This window comes from Ostrea edulis, chromosome 1 (assembly GCF_947568905.1).
Source record: "Ostrea edulis chromosome 1, xbOstEdul1.1, whole genome shotgun sequence".
Classification (NCBI taxonomy): Eukaryota; Metazoa; Mollusca; class Bivalvia; order Ostreida; family Ostreidae; genus Ostrea; species Ostrea edulis.
The window spans coordinates 68,266,486-68,292,157 of NC_079164.1; the positions used below are offsets into that span (position 1 = coordinate 68,266,486).

The 25,672-nt window shown below is 36.6% G+C and overlaps 1 protein-coding gene across 1 annotated transcript in view; it reads right to left on the minus strand.

Annotated features, from left to right (window-relative positions):
- LOC125645484 (inositol 1,4,5-trisphosphate receptor type 2-like) overlaps positions 1-7,347 on the minus strand; it is a 57,223-nt gene extending 49,876 nt beyond the window's left edge. Inside the window, exon 1 of the mRNA XM_048871035.2 lies at positions 6,516-7,347. Within this exon, the coding sequence (XP_048726992.2) occupies positions 6,516-6,653 (138 nt within the window). The 5' untranslated portion in view covers positions 6,654-7,347. The remainder of the gene's footprint in view (positions 1-6,515) is intronic.
- Positions 7,348-25,672: the final 18,325 nt, after the last annotated feature.

Below are 25,672 nucleotides of genomic sequence, written 5' to 3' on the forward strand. Positions count from 1 at the left end.
TCTTGTCTCAAATTTGTGTCTATTAAATGGATACTTGAAAATAGACAAGACTGCCGAAATTAATAACGTATGTTTTCCGCATTAAACATCTGCGACATGACTGCGTCTATTCTACTGAGCGACGTATTTGAACATACAATATCTATTTTAATGTCTTTGAAATTTTGCAACTCCCGATTAGAAATTCATAAGCTTCTTTCAAAATGTAGAATATTTACAGACCGGTCGACAGGGGATGCTTACTCCTCCTAGGCACCTGATCCCACCTCTGATGTGTCCAGGGGTCGGTGTTTGTCCAACTATCTATTTTGTATTGCTTATAGGAGTTATGAGATTGATCACTGTTCATATCAGTTTTCATTTCAACTACAACGATGTGATTATCACCGATGCTAAAATACTCTTTCCAAAGGGTTGATAAAGGGAGGTGACAACCGATATGAAGTCAACAATTTATTTATTGAATTACTTTAAATCTATGGGAAGAAGTGAGAATGCCATTCTCTCAGGAACAACCCCACGCAATAGCCATCAGATGACGTGAAGGCGGCCATGATGGTAATAGATGATTACAACGACGTTACCATGGCAAATGAAGTCACTATCACGAATATTGATTGATGTTTTCCGCCACACTCAACAATTTTTCAGTTATCTGGTGGCGCCCAGTTTTTTTTATTGGTGGAAGAGAGAACCCAGATACAATGTACCTGGGAAGAGACCACCGACCCTCCGAAGCAAACTGGTAAACTTTCTCACTTACCGGCGCGAGTGGGATTTGAACCCGCGCCGACCAGAGGTGAGAGGCCATGTGATTATGAAAGCGATGCTTTAACCACTCGGCCACGGAGGCCCCTTCACATGTTGAAATAGACCAATTAAATTAGGTATTTTATAGTAACTTGCACGTGAGGTATAATGGTACTTCATACTTTGTATAACAATACACCTACTAGTGCTTTTTTCTAATTCATTATCGGGTCGCGGTATTTTGGTTTGCAGTCGTTAGGCCCGGGTTCGATTTTCGCTCCCAGCGCCGCGCATACCATGAAATCACACAAGAGGTTCGGGCATAGGGACTCTTCCTTCGCCATGCACCCGGTATTAGAAATAAAATTCACTGGTCTTTCACATACATGTATGAATTTTGGAGGTACTCTACATCGTCATAATGACTGCCTTCTTTATTTTACACATAAATGAAAATATAAATTTCAGCAGTATTTGTCTATTGCTTTTAGATTTAATTGCCAAGCTTAGTAAGTTAGAATGTAGACTGCTGAACGGGAGTTTGCAGGGGCGGATCCAGGAATTACGGTTACGGGGGGCGCCACTTTATGAGGCAAGGGGTCTGGATTTTATAGGGCTTGAAATATGTCTCCTATTTAGTCATTTGTACCATTTTCTATCATTTTTGATAAGGAGAAATTAATAAAATGACGCAAATTTTAAGAGTTTTTGGAAAAAATAAGTTCTCCCAATAAAGTAATTCAAGAAATCAAAAGATTTTGCCATTTATATCTCCAGGAGTAGAAGAAATTATTGCTTCTTTTATCGTTTAGTATATTTATCCGAACAAGACACCACGGTTTACCTTAAATTTGAAAATGGGGGGGGGGGGGGGGGGGGGGGGGGGGGGCTTTGGCCCCCTTAATTCCGCCACTGGTTTGCAGGTTCGTATCCAGCAAGGGTTTTAAGTATTTTTTCCAGATTGCAATCTACTTAAACTTTTTGCTTTCACAAAATAAAGTAAAATTGAACGTTTTCAATTTCAAAATATTGTATTTATCCACATCTATTTATCTGGTGTGTCGTTTCTCCTTAAAAACGAAGGTGCCGCACCATGTTTGGCATTGGCACGATATATAACCTTCACTGCTAAGGCCCTGAGCGTCGTGCATAGGTAAACGTTTGTGGCACTTCAATTACAACTGGTGACATCCCTACAAGTGAATAACTCTCGAAAGGGACGTAAAATACACATGTAGAATATAAAAGAATAAAAATTAAACATTTTCGTATGCTTAGCATACCGTGGTAAAGTCTGGGGTTGACATGTTCATGTTTTTAAATTACTAGTTGATGAATATACATGTAATTCGCGCGTCCTCATTGAATTGAAAAAAAAAAAAACAATACAAAACTCATAACTTTAAAAATTGAAGGTAGGCGGCGAAACAATACTATCATTCACAGTTCTTTAGACGTATGCTTAGCAGTGAGATTCCTCTGCCGCGACACGGGGTCTCCGTTTTTAAGGTCATATCCAAAGGACCCGTGATTCTCACTTCTAAATGCCGAGCGTTGGACGGAGGAGGAATCACTACCTATGTAGCGGGGCTCGAACTCACGACCTCCTGGCTACGAAGCGAATGCTCTACCACTGAGGTACCGCGATTGTTTAGACTGAATTAAAATTAAAACAACTGCAGTCTATAAATGCTGGTCTTTGCCCATAGCGCTTTCTGCTCATTAGCAAAGCTTACAAACTACAGAGTTTATCATGTTGAATACCCTCAACAACGACAGGACATTGCTCAAATTCACTTCAAAATGAAATCACATTCATGAAAATGACAAAAACATGTAAATCACACAAAATGTTCATTGACCTTCAGGCCTCTATATAAACACGCTCTACTATTCCATACCGTACCGATTACTATAGTAAACAATTACCCTGCAACTGTACTCAGTAACTCGCACACAAATTGAATAGATATCCTTCTTATAAGTAATGGTATAATGCTACTGAGGCTGAACAAATGCATATACTTATTATAACAATCTCGGTATTCCCCAGAGAGTCTCTTAACCTTCTGAAGTAACTGAACAGCTTAAGCTGTATTCGTTATGAACATCTACATGTACTTGAAAAAAAACCCACCCAGCCCTCTATTCATAAATAATACAGACCATCATAGAAATTTACTGTAGTCTTGAACACTTGTCTATCTTTTCTTGTGCTCTTTAATAGTGAGTCTTAAGATTTTCAAGATTCTTTTGTGTTTCCGCTTAATTTACACCGTGCATTTCGACAAAATACGGTTTGTTGCCACTATATTGGTTTTGATTTTATGTTTCACATCAAATACTCTGTTTCTGGGAGAAAGTAGAAAAATGTGTGCGTTTCGGGCCAGGACAGAGTAATTGTAAATAATCATGTGTTATTAAGACAAACTAGACCCCTACAATATCACGCAATGATAAACAGCGCAACTTAATTGGACAAAAGTGATGAAAAATCTCAGTATTAATTTAAAAGTACTTGTTGTTCAACCATCTAGATGAGATTTTACTAAAATTTAAGTTAATATAAATAACAATTATGTTATTTAAAAAAATAATTTGACAAAGAAGAAAATAAATATTCCATGCTAGAAAAAAAAAGGACTTACCGTATAAAGAAACTAGAATTTTGACTGACGGGTCCCGTCAATAATTGTCCTCGGGATGATAACAATGAAATTCCGTCCTGTATCTGTTGGTGCAATTTACAAGATGTTGCCATGCGTTGCACTTACCTCTATGTCGTCTTCGTTACTGGTTGTCAATGTCAAGAGAAAACTGTCGTATTTCATTGTGATAAAGTAAAGCAGTACTGGCGAAAAAGAAACATGGCTTCCACCAGCTACCGTAATAACATAACCGATTTGTACGGCGACCACGGGACAGACTTTCCAACAAAGAGCAACAGTCAGAAAAATCTGTTTTGCAGATTGTACCTAGAATAATTTGGGAACTATTGCAATACGACAAACATTTTTGCTCAGGCATTATTCTGTGTAACCCGCTAATGATGTGTAGAGGGTATATACATGCTCCAGCGCAACGTGGATTCTTCTTGTTTGATGTTGAGAACTTTTTGCTGGCATTACAACACTTAGATGTACAATACACAATGGGCCATTCACCCAATGTTAATTTGTACGCGGTATAGTATATTTATGAACATCAACAAAATGAATATACGGTGTAATGAATTTTAATAGTCGTCCATCAAATTCATTACACTTACCAAATTTTACATCTATTTATACGGAATAAAAACAAGCACTTAATTAATTATCAATTTTCAGATAATTTGCACAAGAAATTGTTCGACAATCCGTAGCTCAGTTCTAAAGAGTGGACGCTCTCCCTGGTTTGCTTATCCGTATACTTGTTTATCTTGATAACCAGTTGCTTACACCTAGATAACTCGTGCATGCTAACATTTTCTTTGTGTTGAACATCATCATTAATAAGAACCACTACATATCATCATAGAAGCTCTTGTTTCTCGCATCATTATACACAATATGTACACCCGATGCTCTAGCTAATAGAGGTGTTCTTTCAACACAGAATAGCATTAACTACATATAAAACCCATCTCACTGCCTTATATACAGTATAACCGGTTTTTTTCGCAGGGTGGTAATTTGGTCTTATTTAAGCGGTTTGGTATCATTCCGCCACTTTTTAATAACTGCACTAAATGTGTTTGCAATCCAAATATGTTGCTTTTATGTCAAAGGAGATGATCCCTCTTCAGCTAATGAGGTAAATAATTTACTGTTTGTGTGTATGTGTGCGTATGCCAATTGTTTCCGACGACAGTAAAACGGTTTACCAATAAGAAAGTAGCATTATACTGCTGATCTATTTTCGTTCTTTGGAAAGTCTTGTCCGTTACATCCCGTGGGGTTCCGGGTTAGAATAGGTCCTCAGTACCCCTTGCTTGTTGTAAGAGTTGACTAAATGGGACGGTCCTCCGGATGAGACCGCAAACACCGAAACCCCGTGTCGAAGCAGGTATAACACGATAAAGATTTCCTGCCCAAAGGCTGTAAGCGCCAAACATAGGCCTAAATTTTGCAGCCCTTCATCGACAATGGTGGTGTCTCCATTAAGTGAAAAATTCTCGAGCAATATACAACCAACCAATCAACTTCGTCTGTTATAGTTATATAGAAATATAAGATATCTAAAAATATTCATTTTCTGTCAATGTTTACTAGCTACCTACAGTTGAGTCCAATAGAACAGTTACATTTACTTTTTAGTCTCCTCTTCTTCCGTTTTTCTTTTCTCATGAACAACGTTCACATTATATGATTGTAAAAATTATTCACTGTTTCAACAAGAATGAAAGTTGTTATAAAATGTATTGTATATATGCATCAAGTTTATGCTGTGTACATGTGAAAGCAGTAAATACATGAAAAAATAATTGTATACCCATGAATTAGAAAATCGCAAAAATTACACCCACGAAAAAAAAACCCCCATCTATACGATATATTCAAGTATATGCGTTTCAGATGTCCGTGTGTCAGAACATTTACACGTTGCCTGTTCGTTTTTCTATATAACCACTAGTTGTCTGAAACTTGGCAGAAAAAGTGACCATAACAGCTGGTGGTCTTGTGTACTCTTTATTACAAACTTCTGGAGATATTCTACTTCTCACATAGAACTTCCTTAAAATACACGCATTATGAACAACTACATGTATATAAAAAAAAAAGAGTGAAAGAAAAAAAGATTAACCTTATTTTTGTTGGTCCGTGCATGCATCTTAAAATTGTCGTGGTTTGAAAAAGAAAATCAAGATCACGATTCGCGAAATTTCAAAGCCGAAAAAGTAAGAAGAAATCTATGATATCGCTTTAACTGTTTTCATCAAGGGCATTGACTATCAGCTGAGGAGTAAAAACTTTTAAATCTAAACTACGGTTAGAGCTAAAATACGGAAATATGTTTAAAATGAAGGGAAGAAAAATATTAGAGTAAAAACAAATTAAAAGAACTTTTTGTCCAAAATATATCAAAAAAGTCGCAGGATATGTCAATGGTAATTTCCTAATCAAGGTAAAGCCGTATTAGTTATTTTGGTAATGATCGACAAACATAATTGTCAGCAATTGACTCCTGCGTTCAAGCTAGGGAGTAGAATTAATTTTCAAAGAAATCAATGTGTTGGAAAAGTATGCAGTAAAATAAAAAAAAAATTTGGTGGTATGCAGTAAAATCAAAAATGAAATAAGCGTTTTAGTGATTACCAACTTATTTTCCCCTTGCTACAGACAGGTGATTCTGATACCCGTAAAATGTTGAGCGTGGTATCTCTGTTCTATTACTCTCTCGGCCAGATCTAGCCTGGATTTATCAAAATAAGCTTAAATAAAAACTTAAGTCTGAGATTTTACTCAAATTGTGACGGCTCAAATAAAAGAAAACTCAAACTTAAGTTTAAGATTTTATCGAGAAATCCCAGCCTGGGAGCTAAGACAACTTTATGTTACTGACTTTGAAACACACAAATCAAATTGTAATAACATTCTAATTATATATTATGCATTGATGACAGCTAGTATGATTTAACTGAAGAATATTTATTTTTACAACCATTAGTTTGGCAAGGTTTAAACCGTTCCTAATTACTGATATTTCACTCATTCTGTTATTTGTGATTGCTCTCCCCACCCTGAACTAAGAAACTACTACGTCATAACTGTCTGATGTCTTACCTCTGTGTGAAGCTGACGTAACATTTTGTGATACAATTTCAGCTGATAGTGAATTTCACATCCAACGATTTCATCGTCACTGTCAATACAGCTCTCGCCATTCTCATCATGAACTCGTATTTCTAAAGGTGCCTCCATGATTTACGGCCCGTACAACTTCAACATTCACTCTGCGGACATACATCTGTTTCCAACTTCAAGGTCCATATTGGAAAATTCAATGCAACTCATCCGGGCGAAGTATTTGAATTCCTAATTTTTTTTTTTATAAAGACTGATGACGAAAAGTTTAACATCCGTCATATGAGTAATGAATGATTTCTTTCTCTTTTTTCCACAAATGCGTTTAGTTTAAGAAAATTATGAGGTGTTTATGAAGATCGCACAAGTCGATACTCCTAACTCTATCATAGAAATGTTTAAGCTGTCGATATCTTGTGTTTAACCCTCTTGACAACTGTATCCAATGAAGTATGTCAATCGTTTAGCACAACAACTGACAAAAGTACTGCAGAGATCAAACTCTTTTGATGTAGACCAGAGATATGCAACAGAATTTCACGGATGCCACACAAACTCTACCACTGAGCAAACCTTCATTAGGCTACGGCAGACAAAGATAATTACATTTAGAACATAGCCTTTCAATGAGGAACAAACTCAGACATGGGGATTTATGATGCGAACGCGTCATCACAATGTATAATTTTGTTTGTCCTCTCTATGATATTATACAGCACTCTCCCCCTCTCCCTTTCTCTCTAAGCATGGTCTCCGAACCAATCAGTCCACGTTTTCTATCATTAAAATGTATCGTTGGTTTTATCCCGGATCATCACTGCTTGCAGCGCCACATAAAGGTTTTTGAAGTACACTTGCAATGGATTAATCCAATGCAATTATAGCAATAAAGCAGAACGGATTTTATTCCCAAGTTAGCTATAAAGTAATAGATGCCATGAAAATATGTATCAGCGCCATCCAGCATATAATGTAGGTGACGCAATGAGAAACACGAAACATCTAGAACTGTATTAATAATCAGAAAAAGTTATCATAACTTATTGCAAAAACACAGTTCAACTTGCATCGTATTCCTCAATTAAGATATCACATATTACAAAAAGTGTTCTAAAGTTATTTAATTTTTTTTTGGTTTTGAACGATATTGATAGAAACCAAATATCATAACAATATGTCATATTTGTTTTGAAAAATAAACGTATATACAGAGGAGAACCACATGTCCCAGGATCGAGCACGGGAAAGAAGGGTAGCTATTACAATTTAGAGGTCTTTATTACTTTCCGCTGGTCGCTAACTCGATGAGGAAACTTGGCGGAACAGTGGGTGTCAAGTGGTTTCATCAATAACAACCCTGCTGCAAAACAGAATGCAGTTTGCTATTAATCATAGTAATTCTAATACACAGGATCGCGATGTAAACATCAAGATGATGTTGTTTTAAACTATGCATGACTAAGTGTTGTTTTGCTTCCTGTTTTTTTTCAGCGTGCTGATCGAATGTCAACGTAGTGTTGTGTTCCTACATTAGACTAATATGGAATGGGTTTTTCAAACAGATATTTTGACTCATTAACATAATTAGGATTTAAAAAAAAATACAATGAAATTTTATTGTTAAATTCCACAACAGAGAACTCGGATCCTGAAAACAGTAATTCAAGAATTTTGTTTTGAGTTCGGGAAGACATCCACCCATGGTACGGGTTTATGCAGCGGAATTAAGCCAGTGGAATTAAGCTAGTGGAGTGGTATTTTTATACCAACGCCTCCTTTGGCTATAGATTTTTATTTTGTTATCAAGATTACACCCCATTGATTCGAGGCTTTCATTCTGATATGAGCCGATCGAGGTTCAGATTGCAAACTACCGTTTACAGTAAGGGTACGATACAATTATTGCGGCGGATTTTGAAACAGCGGTATTAACAAATATAATTTCTGACATGCATTTAAGAATTCACAATTATAATCTATAATTCTACCACTTTGAACATACATGTATTATTTTTACTCACAGGCAGTACTACTAAATCAACAGATAGTTTTGAATCAAGGAATTCGGGGGAAGGAGGGACATCGCAGTTATAAGGGTAGGGGAAGCTGGAACACCGCATCCCAAACCCTTTTCTAAATCATATACTTTTTATATACATGTCAGTGACATTTGCTGTATCGATCTCCCAGCCCCTAAGCCTTTAACCACTAAACTATCGCGACCGGTTTGAAACGAGGAAGGAAAACGATTATTAAATACAATATAGAATATGGCTTATTTGTATATTCTTAGTTTTTGGAAAATAAGATGGTGAGAATGCGCAATTTCGTGTCCAAATCATAGTCTCTGATGAATATAGCACGAGATACAAGTTCTTCAAAATTGTGTATTATTCTTGGTTATGTTAATCTATTCAAAACCAAGTTTTTAAAAATACATGTATTTGATGAACAGAATCTGTATCGCGGTCCGACATCCCTACATGAACTGTATATCAGCCCGAGTGTCCAATATTGGAGTTACGGGTCGATACGACGATAACATGAAAGGTAAGGATAACGAACAGTGATCAATCTCATAACTCCCATAAGCAATACCAAATAGAGAGTTGGGCAGATATTTTACACGGCACGGACATTTGTTGAATTAATAATTACCGAGGGCTTTTCTGAAGAAAAAAAAAAGGAATATCATTATTATATATATATTTCAAATAGAAGTTGAAAATTCCCATGGTTTCTATAGGTATCGAAACCGCTATTGAACATCTAATCCTCGAGTGCTTTTGTTTGACCTGACCAAATTTTCCGAAGTACATGTAACACTGTTTGTTTTGCCTCTTGTTGACGTACTTTCGTCCACCGCGCATTCCAAATCGTAGCAGGTCTACAGTATGCGAAAATTCTCTGTCTCATCAATTATTATTATTTTTTTTTTTTACAGATACTCTTACAGAATATGGCAACATGGCCGACCGTGTGAGGTCGGGTTTATTATTTTCATTCTTGCACATCAAAGTTATAACAGTCCCCCAAGTAATATGTAGGATGTGCAAAAATAAAAATGAAATTAAAGAAAACGCAATGAAAATTGTTTGACGTACAGCACCTAAAGTAAGATGATATCGAGATATTCATATGAAACAGCACCGAGTACCGAATAAATCTCGGAAATGTTTGCAGATTGTTAATTACTATCATTGCATATGGCAGTGCATTTTGTCATTAATATGTTCTATGTGTTGGTTTTGCAGAATTATTCTACTAATAAACGGAGAAAATAAAAATTGCCCGTCATTTCGCTTCAAACCTGTATATGTAGCAGTGACCGTGAGGTCATCATTTCTACACAAATAGTTATACCGTCACTATTTAAAACAAGAGAGTAGATATCAAATTCACGGATCGTGAAAAATGTTAACCATTGAATATAAGCCCTCAACGTGAACAAGTGTGAGGGTTAAAAACGACATCTTAAGGGAGTCAGTGATGTTTTATAACGATGCATCTCATAAGAGGTTTAATAAGAAATATACACATTTAGCCTACCACGTTAATAAATATTCTCATACCATTCAACATCATGCTCCAGTTGATCTCATATATCTAGTTCTACTTTACTTTTAAATTGCCGATTGTTTCTCGTAAAAATTAACAGTGAAGATATGATTAATCATATTTGGTAACGTTTTAAATCTCTGCTTTATATAAAAAAAGATACAAATTTGCTGCCTGATTTCTTAATTTTAATCTTCATACATATACGTACATAACATGTCTAAACAATTAATATATCATCAATACTCATTGTTTAGTATGACACCGAGGACCAAATTACATTGACATAGTGACCTAAAAATCTGAATTTCCTCTTTTTTCTTTTTGTCTAGTTATAAATTGCTCCATCTATAATTAATATCTTAAAAAATAAAAACTTAGAAATATTTTTTTGCAGAGAAAGCTACACTCAATCTAACACGAACTGATAAAGCAATTACTCTAAGGTATCCAGATGTGTCTGATATTCAAGGAGTACTGAAACATCGGAAATCGTTATAACGAACAGGAGCAGAAACTCGCGCCAATACATATAAAAAACTCTGATCATTAAAATATTACCGTGGAGTAGGGCTGTTCTGACACAGTTCACATTGCTAAGAGCGGGTTAAGCTGTAGATACTTGATCACAATTAATTAAAATTCATCAGTAACAAAATAAAGCGTGTTTTTACAGGATATATAATTGCCAATATCAGTTAATGTTAAGCCATTTTCACGGCTCTTGGACTTCGGTATAACATTGTTATACTGTATTATACGCAAATATAAGTACATGCACACGGTTATGCAATAATGGAGTACATGCGCACTGTGGGTATACGGACCGAGGTATGATAAATAACTTCGTTTGTTTGTGCATCGACACGTTGAACAAACATAAAGAAGATTGCATGAATTTTTTAAGTCCATCTGTTGTGCTTGTCAAAATTTCTGCGGTGACTCAATTTTCGTGCTAACGCCTTATCCATGAACTTAATCCATAATCTGGTTTTAATAGAAGATATAAATCATAGTGCGAGTAATTGTTATGATTTTTTTTCTTCTTTATGAAACTGATCTATACATTTACTCCTACATGTACCTAAGAATAAAGTATTTGATTTTATGTTGTATTAGTTTAAGCGATTCCACACCAGCTTTTTACCGGTTTTTATATAATTTATTTGTGAAAAATTATCAGATAAGCATATACCCCGTCCCATAATCGCATGTGCTATTTCAAGAAAGAAATTAAATTGAGACGTAATTTGATATTGAATTAAGTTACAAAGTCAATTCCTCTCTTGTGGAAATGCTGTGTGCTAATTTTACCCTCCGGTGAAAATTCTGTCATTACGGACGAAAAACATCGAGGTATAACGTCCCCCCAACATTAGCAAATTAGAACTTATTCAAAACAGGAGCAAAAATCACACACGGGGATCACAGTGTAGTTATATCTAGTAACACAATCAATTAATGTGGTGCGATGAATAACGCATCGGGGGACTTCATGTGTAAAACACAAAACAAATAAATGACAATTCACGAGATCGGATAATTCATTTCCATCACTTTTGTGCCCTTATTGGACCAAGTCCTCAAAGATGGATCTGTTTGTATATGCATAACATTAACACAGAGCTGATAGAGGTTTTAATTATCCTGGACACCGCTTTATTTCAATTCATAATAATTTATTTGGCATGAAATGACGTTGCTAATTTTGATTTCTGGAATTCGTAAACTCCCCGGAGATGTTAATATCAAAATCATGCTTACCTGATTTTTGTCTGGGATGTGAATTGAAAATCTGGGCTGCATCAACTCCGAAAAGTTCGACCGCCCGATGTTGGCCATTTTAGAAGGTATCACATGTATTCCGTAATAAAATGTACCCAAAATATTTTAAAAACCTCCACCAATACTCCTAATTCTAACTGTCATTATCATTCAAAAGCGGTCGTCGTGCATATTACTGTTATATAGGTACGGAATTATGAGACAATGTCCAGATGAAATTTGGCCATGAATTACAGCCGTTCAGTTTTGTCCGTTCCACGCGTTCATTAACCTTGTCCAGTTACATTTGTGATTTCGGTGCTGATATTCGGCCAGTGGCCAGAGACATCGAAGGGAATTTGTTTTTTTTTTCCGTGATCGTTTTCTGATCACGTTTCAAGAATGAGCTGAGGAAGTTGTCGGCACTTCTACCCCCAAACTAGATGACAAATTGCCATTTATCTGTTTGTCTGTGTGTGTTAATCTACTCTGGCCTGTCAGATATGATTGATATCTTCATTCAATGAGTGAAAGCAAGGAAACCAAACACATCTAAATGGACCTGGTTCTAGTGTATCATATTCTGTGTATGTTTAATATATTTCTTATGACAGAAAAACAGATAAATAGTATGGATTCATGTATAAATTGGCAGTTTTCATATACGATAAATCCTATCGTTGTCGACAATTTACCGTCTGTTAAAAGGCTATGTTTCTTTTTCATGGCAACAAAGACGTTACCCCCAAATTTAATGTTTCTTCTCCAAGGTCTTTCTACAAACATGTACAAAGCGATTTAAAAAAAAATCTGACGTATTTGTTTTTGAGAGACTCCGAAGCTGCAAGAGCTCAGCGTGTTGATGATGCAATGTATTGATGATCAAGAGACATTATGGTTGCAATGAACAGGTGTCTCCACCCACGGGGTCACATCAACAGGTTAACATAGATGTATCATCTATGCTTCATAAAGGAATTTTAAACTTATATCCTTCATCATATGGACACCGTAGATGATATTGTTTATTTCCATAATCCCAATAAACAATCTGATAAACTCTGAATATTTTTATATGAGCAATTATCGACCAAATTACGAAATGAATTGAAACCTGATTTATCATCGCCCACACATAGCTCGTGAGACCTGCCACGATAGCCCTGTACTTATGGCGCTCGCTTCATAACTATGGGGTTCCGAGGTCGATTCTCCCTCCCAACGCCGCTTCATACCTAAGACATTTAACATAGGTAGTGGCTGTTCCTTCACCAGGCGCCCAGTATTACAAGTGAAAGTCACGAGTCTTTCTGGCTTTAAAACCGGATGTATTGTGTGACAGTAAGCGTTTGTACGAATCCTTGCTGGAACGGCCATAAGTGACGCGCATAGGTCAAAATGTGGCACCTCACGTAAAGCTGATGATGTCTGTAAATGATCGTTAAATTCTCGAATGGGACGTCAAGCAATCAATATACATACAAGCGTAGGTCTTAGGAATTTAGTAATGGACATATTCTTATGTCTTAGGAATATTGTAATGGACATATTCTTATGTCAAAGCAAGAGACCCATAGACTACATCTCAATCACTTGAGCTACTTTATTTTCTCGTGTAAACCAATAAATCGACAGGTGATGCTAACTCCTCCTAGGCACCTGATCCCACCTCTGGTGTGTCCAGGGGTTCGTGTTTGCCCAACTATCTATTTTGTATTGCTTGTGGGAGTTAATGAGATTGATCACTGTTCCGTTATCTTCACCTTTCATCCAAATTATGCTTCATTTGTGGCTCTCAAAAAGATGACTAGTAAAGAAGTTTATTATACATTTCTTTATATAACTTTAAATTCCGCTCATAGTCCCACCTTAGTTAGTCTTAGAGTGAACAAACTTTAATGATGAAAGGTGACAGACGGACAAATTTCATTGGTGCAGTTAAAACCTGGAAATTATGACACAGCTTTCTTGTGCACGATATCTCCCATCGTCGCTAGCCACGCTTACTGAGTCTTGGAGTACCTACCCTACCTCAAACTGTGGATGTATAATCAATGAAACCTTCGATTTTCATTGACACAATCTTTTGTTGATCAATTATGTGCAGTCAAGACGACGGATTCGATATTTTAATGGCTACACCCACAGGTAAAACGCGTAGTATTTGTTTACAAAAAAATACAGACAACAAAAGCTTACAGATCACTCTTACAACCAAGTCTAGTATTTATGTAGCAATCGCCTGCATAAGGTGTTTATATCTCTCAACTGATTTGACACACAAGAGCTTGTTCTGCGTATGATCAGTTTTTAATTCGAGGCAGGCTACTGACAAACAAGTTAATGATACAGGGGTTTCAACACCCTCGTTTAAAGTCAGCATTTTGCATATATTAATGTTTGACATGTTTCCTACCGATTGTTAGGCCGTTCTTGGCACACTGATTTTGACTACGGATAACTCCGTTTACCTGATCAGGATATAGGGCTCATGGCATGTGTGACCGGTTGACAGGGGATGCCTACTCCTCCTAGGCACCTCATCCCACCTCTGGTATGTCGATTTACTAGTATATGATTTCAAATAATAATCATTAAATGTAAAGAGCAGGAAAGGATTGTCACATAGCATGACGTTGATATTATAGCAAAATTACAACTTATAAACCAGTGGTAACTTTTAACTTTAATCCCAAGGGTAGTTGTTGAATGTCCCCATGCATAATTCAATCTACATGTATTTATATACCACAATTTTAATAATTATGCGCCCTCTATCACACTTAATGCAGCAATCGGAGATTCGGGTTACTATAACTATGTATAGGATGTTATTTTCGTACTATTGTCCGCTGCCAGGACGTCACTCTGAATTTCCCGCTACAACTCTTTGACATTTGATTTGTTCACAAATCTGTATTCTATTGCAACCCAATAGCTGTTATATAGACGCTTGTGTATGCTAGAAGACGACATACAGAGGGTGCGGCATGATCTTCATGACTACGTAGTAATTTAATATGTACACTACGAGTGACGTCACAATATCCATAAATGGATCCATAATGCCTGACTGCAATCTAATTACAAGATGTGTTTGTGAAACACAAATGCCCCCGATAATGGCCAATTCCGAAGATGGCCAGGTCACAAGGGCAAATATCTTGGTACCAGTAGAACGATCTTGTCAAAAGAAATGCTCATGTACAATATGAAAGCTCTAATATTTACCATTTAGAAGTTATGACCAATGTAAAATAAATAAATAAAAGTAGGTCAAATGTCAAGGTCAAAAGGTTCAATACCAACGGAAAGGTCTTGTAACAAGGAATACTCATGTGAAATATCAAAGCTCTATCTCTTACTGTTCAAAAGTTATTAGCAAGGTTAAAGTTTTCAAAAAGTAGGTCAAACTCCAAGGTCAAGGTCACGTAGTAAACAATGTTGGTACCCACGGAAAGGTCTTGTCACAAGGAATACTCATGTGAAATATCAAAGCTCTATCTCTTATTCAAAAGTTATTAGCAAGGTTAAAGTTTTTGAAAAAGTAGGTCAAACTCCAAGGTCAAGGTGTCAAAAATGTTGGTACCCACGGAAAGGTCTTGTCACAAGGAATACTCATGTGTAATATCAAAGCTGTATGTTGGAATTTTTACCCAAGAGAAGTACAATAACTGGAGTGTACTATGCAAACTTACTGACCAGCTGAGAACCACCATCTGTGAAAAACATCAAGGTAAGCTCTCTAAAGGTGTTTTTCTGAAACATGACAACGCGAGAGTCCACACTTGCTAAGTTGCAATGGATGCTGTAGAGCGAAACGGGTATAAATTAATACCACACCCTGCATATTCGACTGCCCTAACTCCTAGCGACTTCTTCCTTTTCCCAAACTTGAAAAATGATATCCTTGGACGTCAATTCCAGTCTGACGAAGAAGTCGTGACGGCAGTTGAGGAGTGGGCCAATGGAAAGGACCCTGACTTTTTCAGTTCTGGGCTGATGGCATTTGAACACAGTTGGTCTAAGTGCATCACACTAGAGGGCAATTACATAGAAAAAGAAGAGGTGGATCTCAACCGGAAATAAGTTAGGCTGGTTACTTATTGACTCGCCCTCGTAGTTTTGTCTTTACCAATCAAATGCAATGGCAGCCATATTAAAATTTGGATGGCTCTTAAAAGTAAAATCAATTCTGCAGAACCACTAGAGGGACGTTTGCGCTAAATTAGATGACCGAAGTTGCAATGGATTTCGAGAAGTTCATTTTGAATTAGCCAATCAAAAGTCATGTTGGACATAATGCATATTGCTTCAAAAGTAAAAAAAAAACAAAAGTAAAAAAAAACAAGAGGTACTGTGAGGAATGCTCACTAAGAATACCCCCCGCTTACCCCAATCTCCCAAAGGGTGTTGGTAATAGGTATAAACTACTTCTTTTCTGAGTGTAAAAAACAAATGGCATGACAAACCGAACCATATTGCTACTTCGATGTCCAGTGCGCGTGACCTTTGACCTTTTGACCCCAAAATCGATAGGGAACATCTTCATCCCATGGGTAGTCCATATGTATGATATGGTGACTGTAGGTGGAAAGGATAACGCTTTAGAGCCCGGAAACCATATTGCTACTTCGATGTCCAGTGCGCTTGACCTTTGACCTTTTGACCCCAAAATCGATAGGGAACATCTTCATCCCATGGGTAGTCCATATCTATGATATGGTGACTGTAGGTGGAAAGGATAATGCTTTAGAGCCCGGAAACCATATTGCTACTTCGATGTCCAGTGCGCTTGACCTTTGGACCCTAAAATCGATAGGGAACATCTTCATCCCATGGGTAGTCCATATGTATGATATGGTGACGGTAGGTGGAAAGGATAACGCTTTAGAGCCCGGAAACAATATTGATACTTCGATGTCCAGTGCGCTTGACCTTTTGACCCCAAAATCGATAGGGAACATCTTCATCCCATGGGTAGTCCATATGTATGATATGGTGACTGTAGGTGGAAAGGATAACGCTTTAGAGCCCGGAAACCATATTGCTACTTCGATGTCCAGTGTGCTTGACATTTGAACCCCAAAATCGATAGGGAACATCTTCATCCCATGGGTAGTCCATATGTATGATATGGTGACGGTAGGTGGAAAGGATAATGCTTTAGAGTCCGGAAACCATTGTGTCTACAGACGGACGGACGGACGGACAACCCGATTCCAGTATACCCCCCCCCCCCAACTTGTTGCGGGGGGTATAAAAAAAAACTTCTGCCGGACCGGAAGGGAAACATATGTATAATGACTGGATATAAAACCATAAAACCATACTTGAGAAGATTAAAATGCCAGCCAACAGCATCCCCACACCAACAACTGATGCCAGATGATACTAAGAACTTACACTGGACATGTCCCCGAGATATAGCTCCTCTGAAAGCAAGTCAGTTAAATTCGGTCTGTAATTTATTAATATACATATGTATACAGATAAACACCCAAAATTCAACTCAATATGCAAGCATACCCCTCCCCTGATAGTCAAGCTGGGGATCCGGGTTAGAATAGGTCCTCAGTACCCCATTGCGTGTCGTAAGAGGCGACTAAATGGAGTGGTTCTTCAGATGAGACCGCAAAATCCGAGGTCCCGTGTCACAGCAGGTGTGGCACGATAAAGATATCTCCCTACTCAAAGACCGTAAGCGCCGAGCATAGTCCTAAATTTTGCAGCCCTTCACCGGCTATGGTGACGTCTCCATATGAGTGAACGGTTCTAGAGAGGGTCGTTAAACAACATTCAATCAATTAGTTGATCAGGGATATAATATTTTCCTACAATTTACTGTGGATCAAAGATGAGTGTTTTATACATTTTTTCATGTACAATTGTATGTTCACTTTTCTACTGATACTTCAGGATAACAGTTATTATTTTGTATCGCATACAACGCTCACATCGATATAGAATATTTTCTCAATCTTTTTCTTCAATGCACAAAGTACTGTTCATAATGTCTAAGTTCCTGCTCATGCTTTTTCCTCTATCCCATGCAGTACATTAAGGGGAGGAGGTTGTAATTTGGAGCACTTTCAATATGGGGAGCTGTGGAGACATTTGTCTTTAACAAAAACAAATTATATTTTTATTTTATTTTTTTCATGAAGAAAAAGTTCACGTAACTTTTTGCCATGAGATTTGTAGGAAAATATTTGTTTTAAATATATTCTAATAAAAACTTGCTCTTCTCATAGACTTCAATGTAAAATTCTAGGTGCAATAAATCACGCAATTTTGTAAATTACTATGGTGGATTTTTTTGGTGTGAAATAAACTCTTCAAAATGATACCGTAATTATAAAAAGTCCCTCATTCATTTATGAGATATAAAATAAGATCGTTATACATTGACTACCTTACATAACACGACACGTAAGGTAGCCATAATTGGAACGATAATACTTAATCTAATAAAGATATCCAGCTTGTACTTTATCTCAAACTACTCAAGAACTATTACATGAAAAAAGATTAACTGTCATCTCCAACCGTCGCCATAATACTAGTAAATATTGTCATGTAAATTTTGTAAACAAAATTACAGTACAGCCGACCACGTATTGATAACATTGTATTTCAGGTACATCCAGGGGGCCGTGTTTGCCCGACGCTTTATATTGTATTGCTTATAGGAGTTATGAGATTGATCACTGTTCGTTATCTTCGCCTTTCATGTGTACCAATGAAAAGTAGATAACATGCATTCATTTTCAATGAAAGTTAGTGGCGTCTGAGCAGTGAGAAGTAATGTCAATTTGGGGCATCAAATTAACCGATATTTTCGCAATAGGGAAAACATTACTATTTAACCTAAATAAAATTCTGCGCACATTTTAAAACGTCAATGGTTGATTTTCATCAAAGCAGGGGTATGTTGCTATACTAATGTAACAAAGTATGGGCAGGGAGTATATATCACCCAGCTCTCCTTATCGTGACTTCTACAGTAGGTTTGAAAACCAAGATGGTTTTTTAACGTTTAATATGCAATAATAGTTCAACGATGACCTTTTTGATCTTGAAACAAGTCTGGAAATATAATGACTTGAATTGTGGTATATTTTTATATTTTTGAATTGTTATATTTTCAATTTCAAAAATGTCTCAAATTCACCAGGTTCAGGTTGTTTCGTCCCCTCTGTCACACTCCTGGACCCATTGGTGACCTCAAGCGGCTTCAAATTGTATTGATTTCATAGCTAGTCACATATTACTAGTAACCGAAGAGTCCGGGGGGTTACACTATCCGACTATACTTTGAGTGCATGATCTTATACTCAAATTCTTTGGAGTGGATCATTTCGCCATCACGCTAAGCTTACACCTTCTATTGGAATGTGTAATTGGCAAAAATCAGAGAAAGCTTTCGTAATCCGATTAAATAACTTTTGTGGACTAAATGAACTCTCACTGGAACCAATCTTATGATATCAGCATAAAAAACCAAACCTCTGGAGACCGCAGTGGTGTTATTTATAATGTTAAGAACAACCATACTGAAAATGTTACATGATTTCTACTTTTCCTGAAGAATTTACATTTCACATTGCAAATGAACCGTATGCATGCACCAATGCTTCAATCGATATATCTGTGCGTTATATGAAAAATTACTGCATGATTAAATTTCGATCATATTTGTTAAGTAAGTACGGAGAGAAGAATGCGTTTCATCAGTGTTAAGATAGTCCTGTAGATGGGAACCTTATACACCACAAACCTAAAAACTTCTCTGTGAAAAGTTACATGTAAATACATGTATATACATGTAGCACGGACTACGCAACTAATCAAACAAGCTTCAGAAACAAAAATCGTTAGTATTAAGCTACATTAACATACATATTCATTGAAAAATTATTCAATACAATGTATTGTGTGAGTCATCTTTGATTAAACTATGCAGAAATAGTTTAATCATAGACACGTGGTGTCCTACGACCCTGTCCTGAAGACAATTGCAAGTATCAATGAAACCCCAACAGCTACAGCGAGGAAGGGATATCAACAGTGAACATGCTGAACCACTATCAAAGCATACCTGTGGTAATTAATACAATCTGACAGTAAGAAACACTTACTTCAACCCATTTCAGAATTCTTTTCCGGAATAGTCTGTCCCAAAAGGAAATTTCCGTGTTGGCATCGTAGACTTTCTTTTTCTTTCTTCGAATCAACATAATTACCGAATTGCCTCAAACAAAAGGACATTATTTGAACATGGAACATTGATTAGAAAATCCATAGACAGACTACCAGTTTGAATCACGGGGATCTATGATGTAAAAAAAAAACTTTGATGTCCGCCATTAGTTATTTGTATCCACACAAGAGCAACAACTTCCACGCTCCGAGGGAGTCAGAAGCCAGATTTAGTGCTGGATAACTAGCATCAATATTATCTGCAGCTCTGGTAATTGGATAATGTGACTTCAAAAAACATGAATAAAATCTCTTTCTTCCGCCACTGGACACAAGTGTTCCCCATTAACCCACTGCTACAATCCAATCAGTTTTCGACATTGTCCGAAATTCTCATCCTCAAATGCCTTCGGAATGTTGACATTTCCATGAGGAAAATATATAGGTTGCTTTTATCATTTCATTGTAATCCTAGTATGAGAAATATTACAACAGACAGTAATATATTATATACACCCCTCTGTGACAGCTAATGTGACAATAGTCTAGATCCCCTACAAACTTTAGACATGAACAGCTAATACTCTTAGCCTATATAGCGGAAGCGATCCTAAGCAATCCTTCACTCTCTAAACTTTGCCTATAAAATTCCTTCACTTCTTTTTACGTGCATACAAAAGAGAAAAATATATGTCAAAAGGAATATTTTGCCAATATTACATAATACCGGTGTGATGTACAATAGGCGAGTTTAATTTGGATAATCATGGAACATTTAGAATGTTTTGTAGGCATGTATGTCTGCTGTCCCATTATAATTTAACCTTTTGAGAAGAGGGAACATCTGACATTAAATAATACGCTATGTAAACAAGAATACCGATATTCTAATTATGGTGGCATAAACGCACCTTGAACAGTAAGAGGGTGTTACATATATATATGATTCAAAATACACGATCACCGATTACTGAAATGAACCAGTAAAGCGGAAGGAACAATTGCAACCAACCATCCCTTCAATTAACTCTAGTGTATGGTTGTTGCAATTTGTTATTAATTTGCTTGTCTATTATGGGTTGTTTGTATCTGATGAAATGAAAGAAGCTGTCAGTCTTTTAGCCGTTGTGACTGCGTCCGATAGTCGTTGAACGGTGTCGGTAATGATGCCCGTGGACCTTTGAGAGAATCTCCCAATAGCTTTATGGCATGAATTGTATGTTTGCACATTAATTTGGGAAAAAATCACAGTATATGTATAACTCATCACTAAGCACATTAGATCTTTGAAGTGCACTTTTGCTTTGCCGCTAATGTGTTAATGTCCAACAAAATTCTTTACACACAAAAAAAAAAACAAAAAAAAAAACACGTTTCTTTTGCACGGTCTTTTAAAATGTAGTATTACGATGCAATGCACTAAATATGCAGTGAAATCATCGATTAATTACATATTTTAATTATAACTACTATCTAATTAATGAGGTCCCAGCGGAATTGTCCTACTTACAAAAAGCTAAACCAACATGAACGACGAGAAATGTTTATCAATCTGTGAACCTCAGATAAAATTAATTCCAATTATTTTTACGTCTTCAGGACAAAGCTTGATCACAAATTCAAATAGAGTATGAACATAGTTAGGAGTGAAATACTTTTTTGAAACTTTAACATGTCTAAATATACTTTCGGAGAAAATATTTTGTGACTCCAAAACTGCAATGAGACAGGGTCCCGTGGGGATCCGGGTTAGAATAGGTCGTAAGAGGCGACTAAATGGGATGAGACCGCATAAACCGAAGCCCCGTGTCACAGCAAGTGTGGCACGATAAAGATCCCTCCTTGCTCAAAGGCCGTAAGCGCCGAGCATAGGCCTAAATTTTGCAGCCCTTCACCGGCAATGGTGACGTTTCCTTCCAAATGGGTAAAATATTCGCGAGAGGGACGTTAAACAATATTCAATCAATCAATACAATCACTGATACAATAATAGTCTCCATTGACATAATGTAAACTGATCAAGTCATTTTGTCAGTGTAAACTTTCTATATTCGCGTTTTATCATTGAGGGTGTCTACTTCTTCCTCCCACTCCCTCATACACCCCCTTCCTTCCACTTCCTCTTACCTCCCTAAGCCTTTCACCCAGTTTACTTCAATTGTTCGGTTGTGCATAGGGAGTCAAAACCCTGATAATTATTTTAGCAAAATGCACGCAAACACAACACTATTATATACTATGATGGGGAGGAGTCGAATTTCTTCTTTTTACATTGTATGTTTCTGTGAACATAATAGCAAAATCAACTGTAGCAGAACCGTTCGTTGGCGGGAGGGCTTAAATAGGATTAATTGATTACGCATTATTAATTTACAATTATTATAACCAGGTTTTTGCGGATTTCCACCCCTGCAGCTAATCCAATTACGCCTAGGCATAAACTCAAATAGACGCCAAGAATGCAACGCAAATACCATAGTGTACCGACTTGACATGACCAGTCAATCGCAAACAACGACAAAGCGAAAGTAGCAGCAATTGGTTGTTGAAACCATGATACCATCACAATATCCAAGGGCATTGTATTTGTGTTGCTGAATTTTCTATTGCGATAAGGATATTAAACAGCACAGCAACGTCTCCTATGGCGATCCAATGAGAAAATGGTGTATTCGATATTTCATTGTTAGAGATGTCGTGTTACGATTGAAACCAAAGAACGGTCAATTAAACTGAACGAGTACAGATATACATGCATGTATTTTGAAATCCATGGTGATATAATTACAGTACGTAAGGTGTACATACAAAAAATGATAGATACCAGTTAAAGCGTTATTTCACAACCAAGTTCCTGTAATTTTCTCCTCAGCTGTCCATACTTGACAATAAACGAGATTGATTTGTCGTTGTGATGTCGCACTGCATTCGTAGCTTTGCCATTACACTTCGTAGTGGAAAGGATTCAGTGGACTAAGAATTAATAATTACATTAGGGAACTAAGATTAGCGGTTACTTTATTGCACTAAGATGAATGGTTATATTACTGAACTAAGATGAGTGTCAATATATACGAAGAGTAGTTACATACGGTAGCTGGTTTAGGACAGGTGGAAGAATTTATTATTATTTTTTTTTTATAAATTCGTTGCCAGAAAATAAAATTCGTTCTCACGAAATAAAATTCGTTCCCACAAAATTTTAATTTAGTTCCCACAAATTCAAAATTCGTTCCCACGAAATAAGGTATTCTCAATATTCATTTGTCAAAGGACTACTAAGCTTGTGAATAAGTCCATAACATAATCATTAGTCCAAATAAAAAGTAAAAAAAAAATAAAATGAAACTTTACTTTGCTTCATTATAGACATTTGAAGCATCATAAAATATATCATCTATCAGTAAAATAATCCTCAGTATGTAGTTTGTGACCATGTACTTCTATGCTCTTGATAGCAGAGAGTAACCTATATTGTATGCTACATATTTCCCTGTTTTAAAATCCATTGCAATGCAGGGGGTTTAGTTAAAGTTCACTTGGTGCAGCACCAATATTATAGACCAATATGTTGTGTGCATGCATTAAAGAATCTTGAAATAATTGAAAAAGGATTTTTTTTTTAAATTTCCAACAGTTTTCTCCATAACAAATTGAAGCTTTAGTTTAATTTAAACCTCTGATTGTCTAAAATAGGAGTCGTTGAAAGTGCATGAAAGCCTAGTGTGTTTTCTTTTTCCACTTCAGTGTAATCGAAGTCGGATGACAGAAATGTACGAGAGTTTTTAACCCCTCCCCCTGACTATTTGAATTTAGAATTTTATTCGACATCAATCTTCTGATCTAGCATCTCGTAAGTTTAAAATATGGTGTTAAAATGAAAATGTATTAAACTTGGATAGGGGATCTGTCGTGACCTTGACCTTTGATGGCATGGCTCCAAAATATATACATTGCTAATGTCTTTCTTTAGTGGTCAACTATTTTGTATAAAATATAAAAGCTTTACGTTGAAAACCATTCAAGATGTCATGTCACAACGAATGTGATAACGGAAAGTCGGAACAAAATACATCAACTACCATAAAACATGAATTGTCCTGGTTGAAAACTTTTCAATTTATCTTGTTGCAATGAAAAATAGTAAAGTTACAAATTGAAGGACTGCTGTGATATTGATCACGTGACCCCAAAATTGATGGGTAGTTTCCTTTATTGGCCGAATACCTTTGCATCAAATATAAAAAAAAATATGTTGAAAACTACAGGTACTTAAGATATCGCTTCACAACGAAAGTAACGAAGAACAGACGGATGGACATTGTGGTTTCCGCATTGTTAATGCACAGTCCTAATTAGTAGGTATCTCTCTTTCTTACGGTCAACTCCTGTGTAAAATTTGAAATTGCTAACGGTACCATGAAAACTGCTTGAGTTACCGCGTCACGATAGACATACAGAAAAACAGACTAAGCAATATAATTTTACAATGCCTTTCTCGTATTGTAAAGTAGTTTTTCTCAAAAATATGTAGAAGTTTTGAGTTATCGCTTCACAATAAAAGTATTCACGAACAGACTGACGGACAATATGATTCCTATAGAACCACTGCATTTCATACGGGGCGTAACAAAAGAAAAGGGAAATACTACCACTCCGATTATTGTGGGAGAGATATTCAGTCCCACAAACCGCCTGAAACCAACCACACAAATCTTTTGATGTGAAGAAAGGCAGTACATACTCTAAAGGCAATGAATAGCAGCTGTTCACAAAAACAAAATAAATTGAAAGTGCTGCAATTCAGAAAACCTCAAACGACCAAAGAAGTCAAGTGGGTCCATCTCCGGTGTTCTCATCTTAAGGGCCATAACTGCCGAAACAGGTGTACATTTTAGAATTCCTTTTTACCTTTATTGTTGTCACGTGCTTAGCAAAACTATACGATTATAGAGATACTCGTATATTACATCCAAATATGTCCACCTTATAAACTCTCTTAATTCTGAAAGTTGTGACATTTTGAATTTCTATCGTTTTATTTTTTACGTAAGGGTGGCTATGCCTGTTTTTCACGATCCATCCTTTTTATGAATCACTTGAATTGGTCTTTTTGTATGTTAAAGGTGTGTCTGAGAAATACAACCTCTTTTAACACATCTACATGTATAAATCTTCAGAGTTATAGCACATTAAAAATCGGGGATTTGGTTATGTACAAATGTGTTACACCCCAAATCGTCGCCGGCGACGAGTTGGGCATAACCTCACATCCCAAATAGTCGTCCCCTTGCTATTTAGAAACATCATTTACATACAAACTGGGCCTGTTTGTTAACTCCTCCTCTCCACCTCTTTCTTTTTCTGTGGTCCAGCTATGACCGCAAAGGTTCTCTGGACCCCATAAACAAGACATTTTAATCTTCTACTTCGTCTTTTACTTGTTCTGTTGTATAAATTATGATCACAGTATTTGTTATTGTTGTTTTGGTTGGTAGTGGTGTTGTTACTATTGAAAGAGTTGTATTTGTTGCTGATGGTGGTGTCATTGTTGTCTATATAATTTTTTTCGTCCACTCCTCCTCTTCCTCCTCCGGAGAGAGAGAGATGTC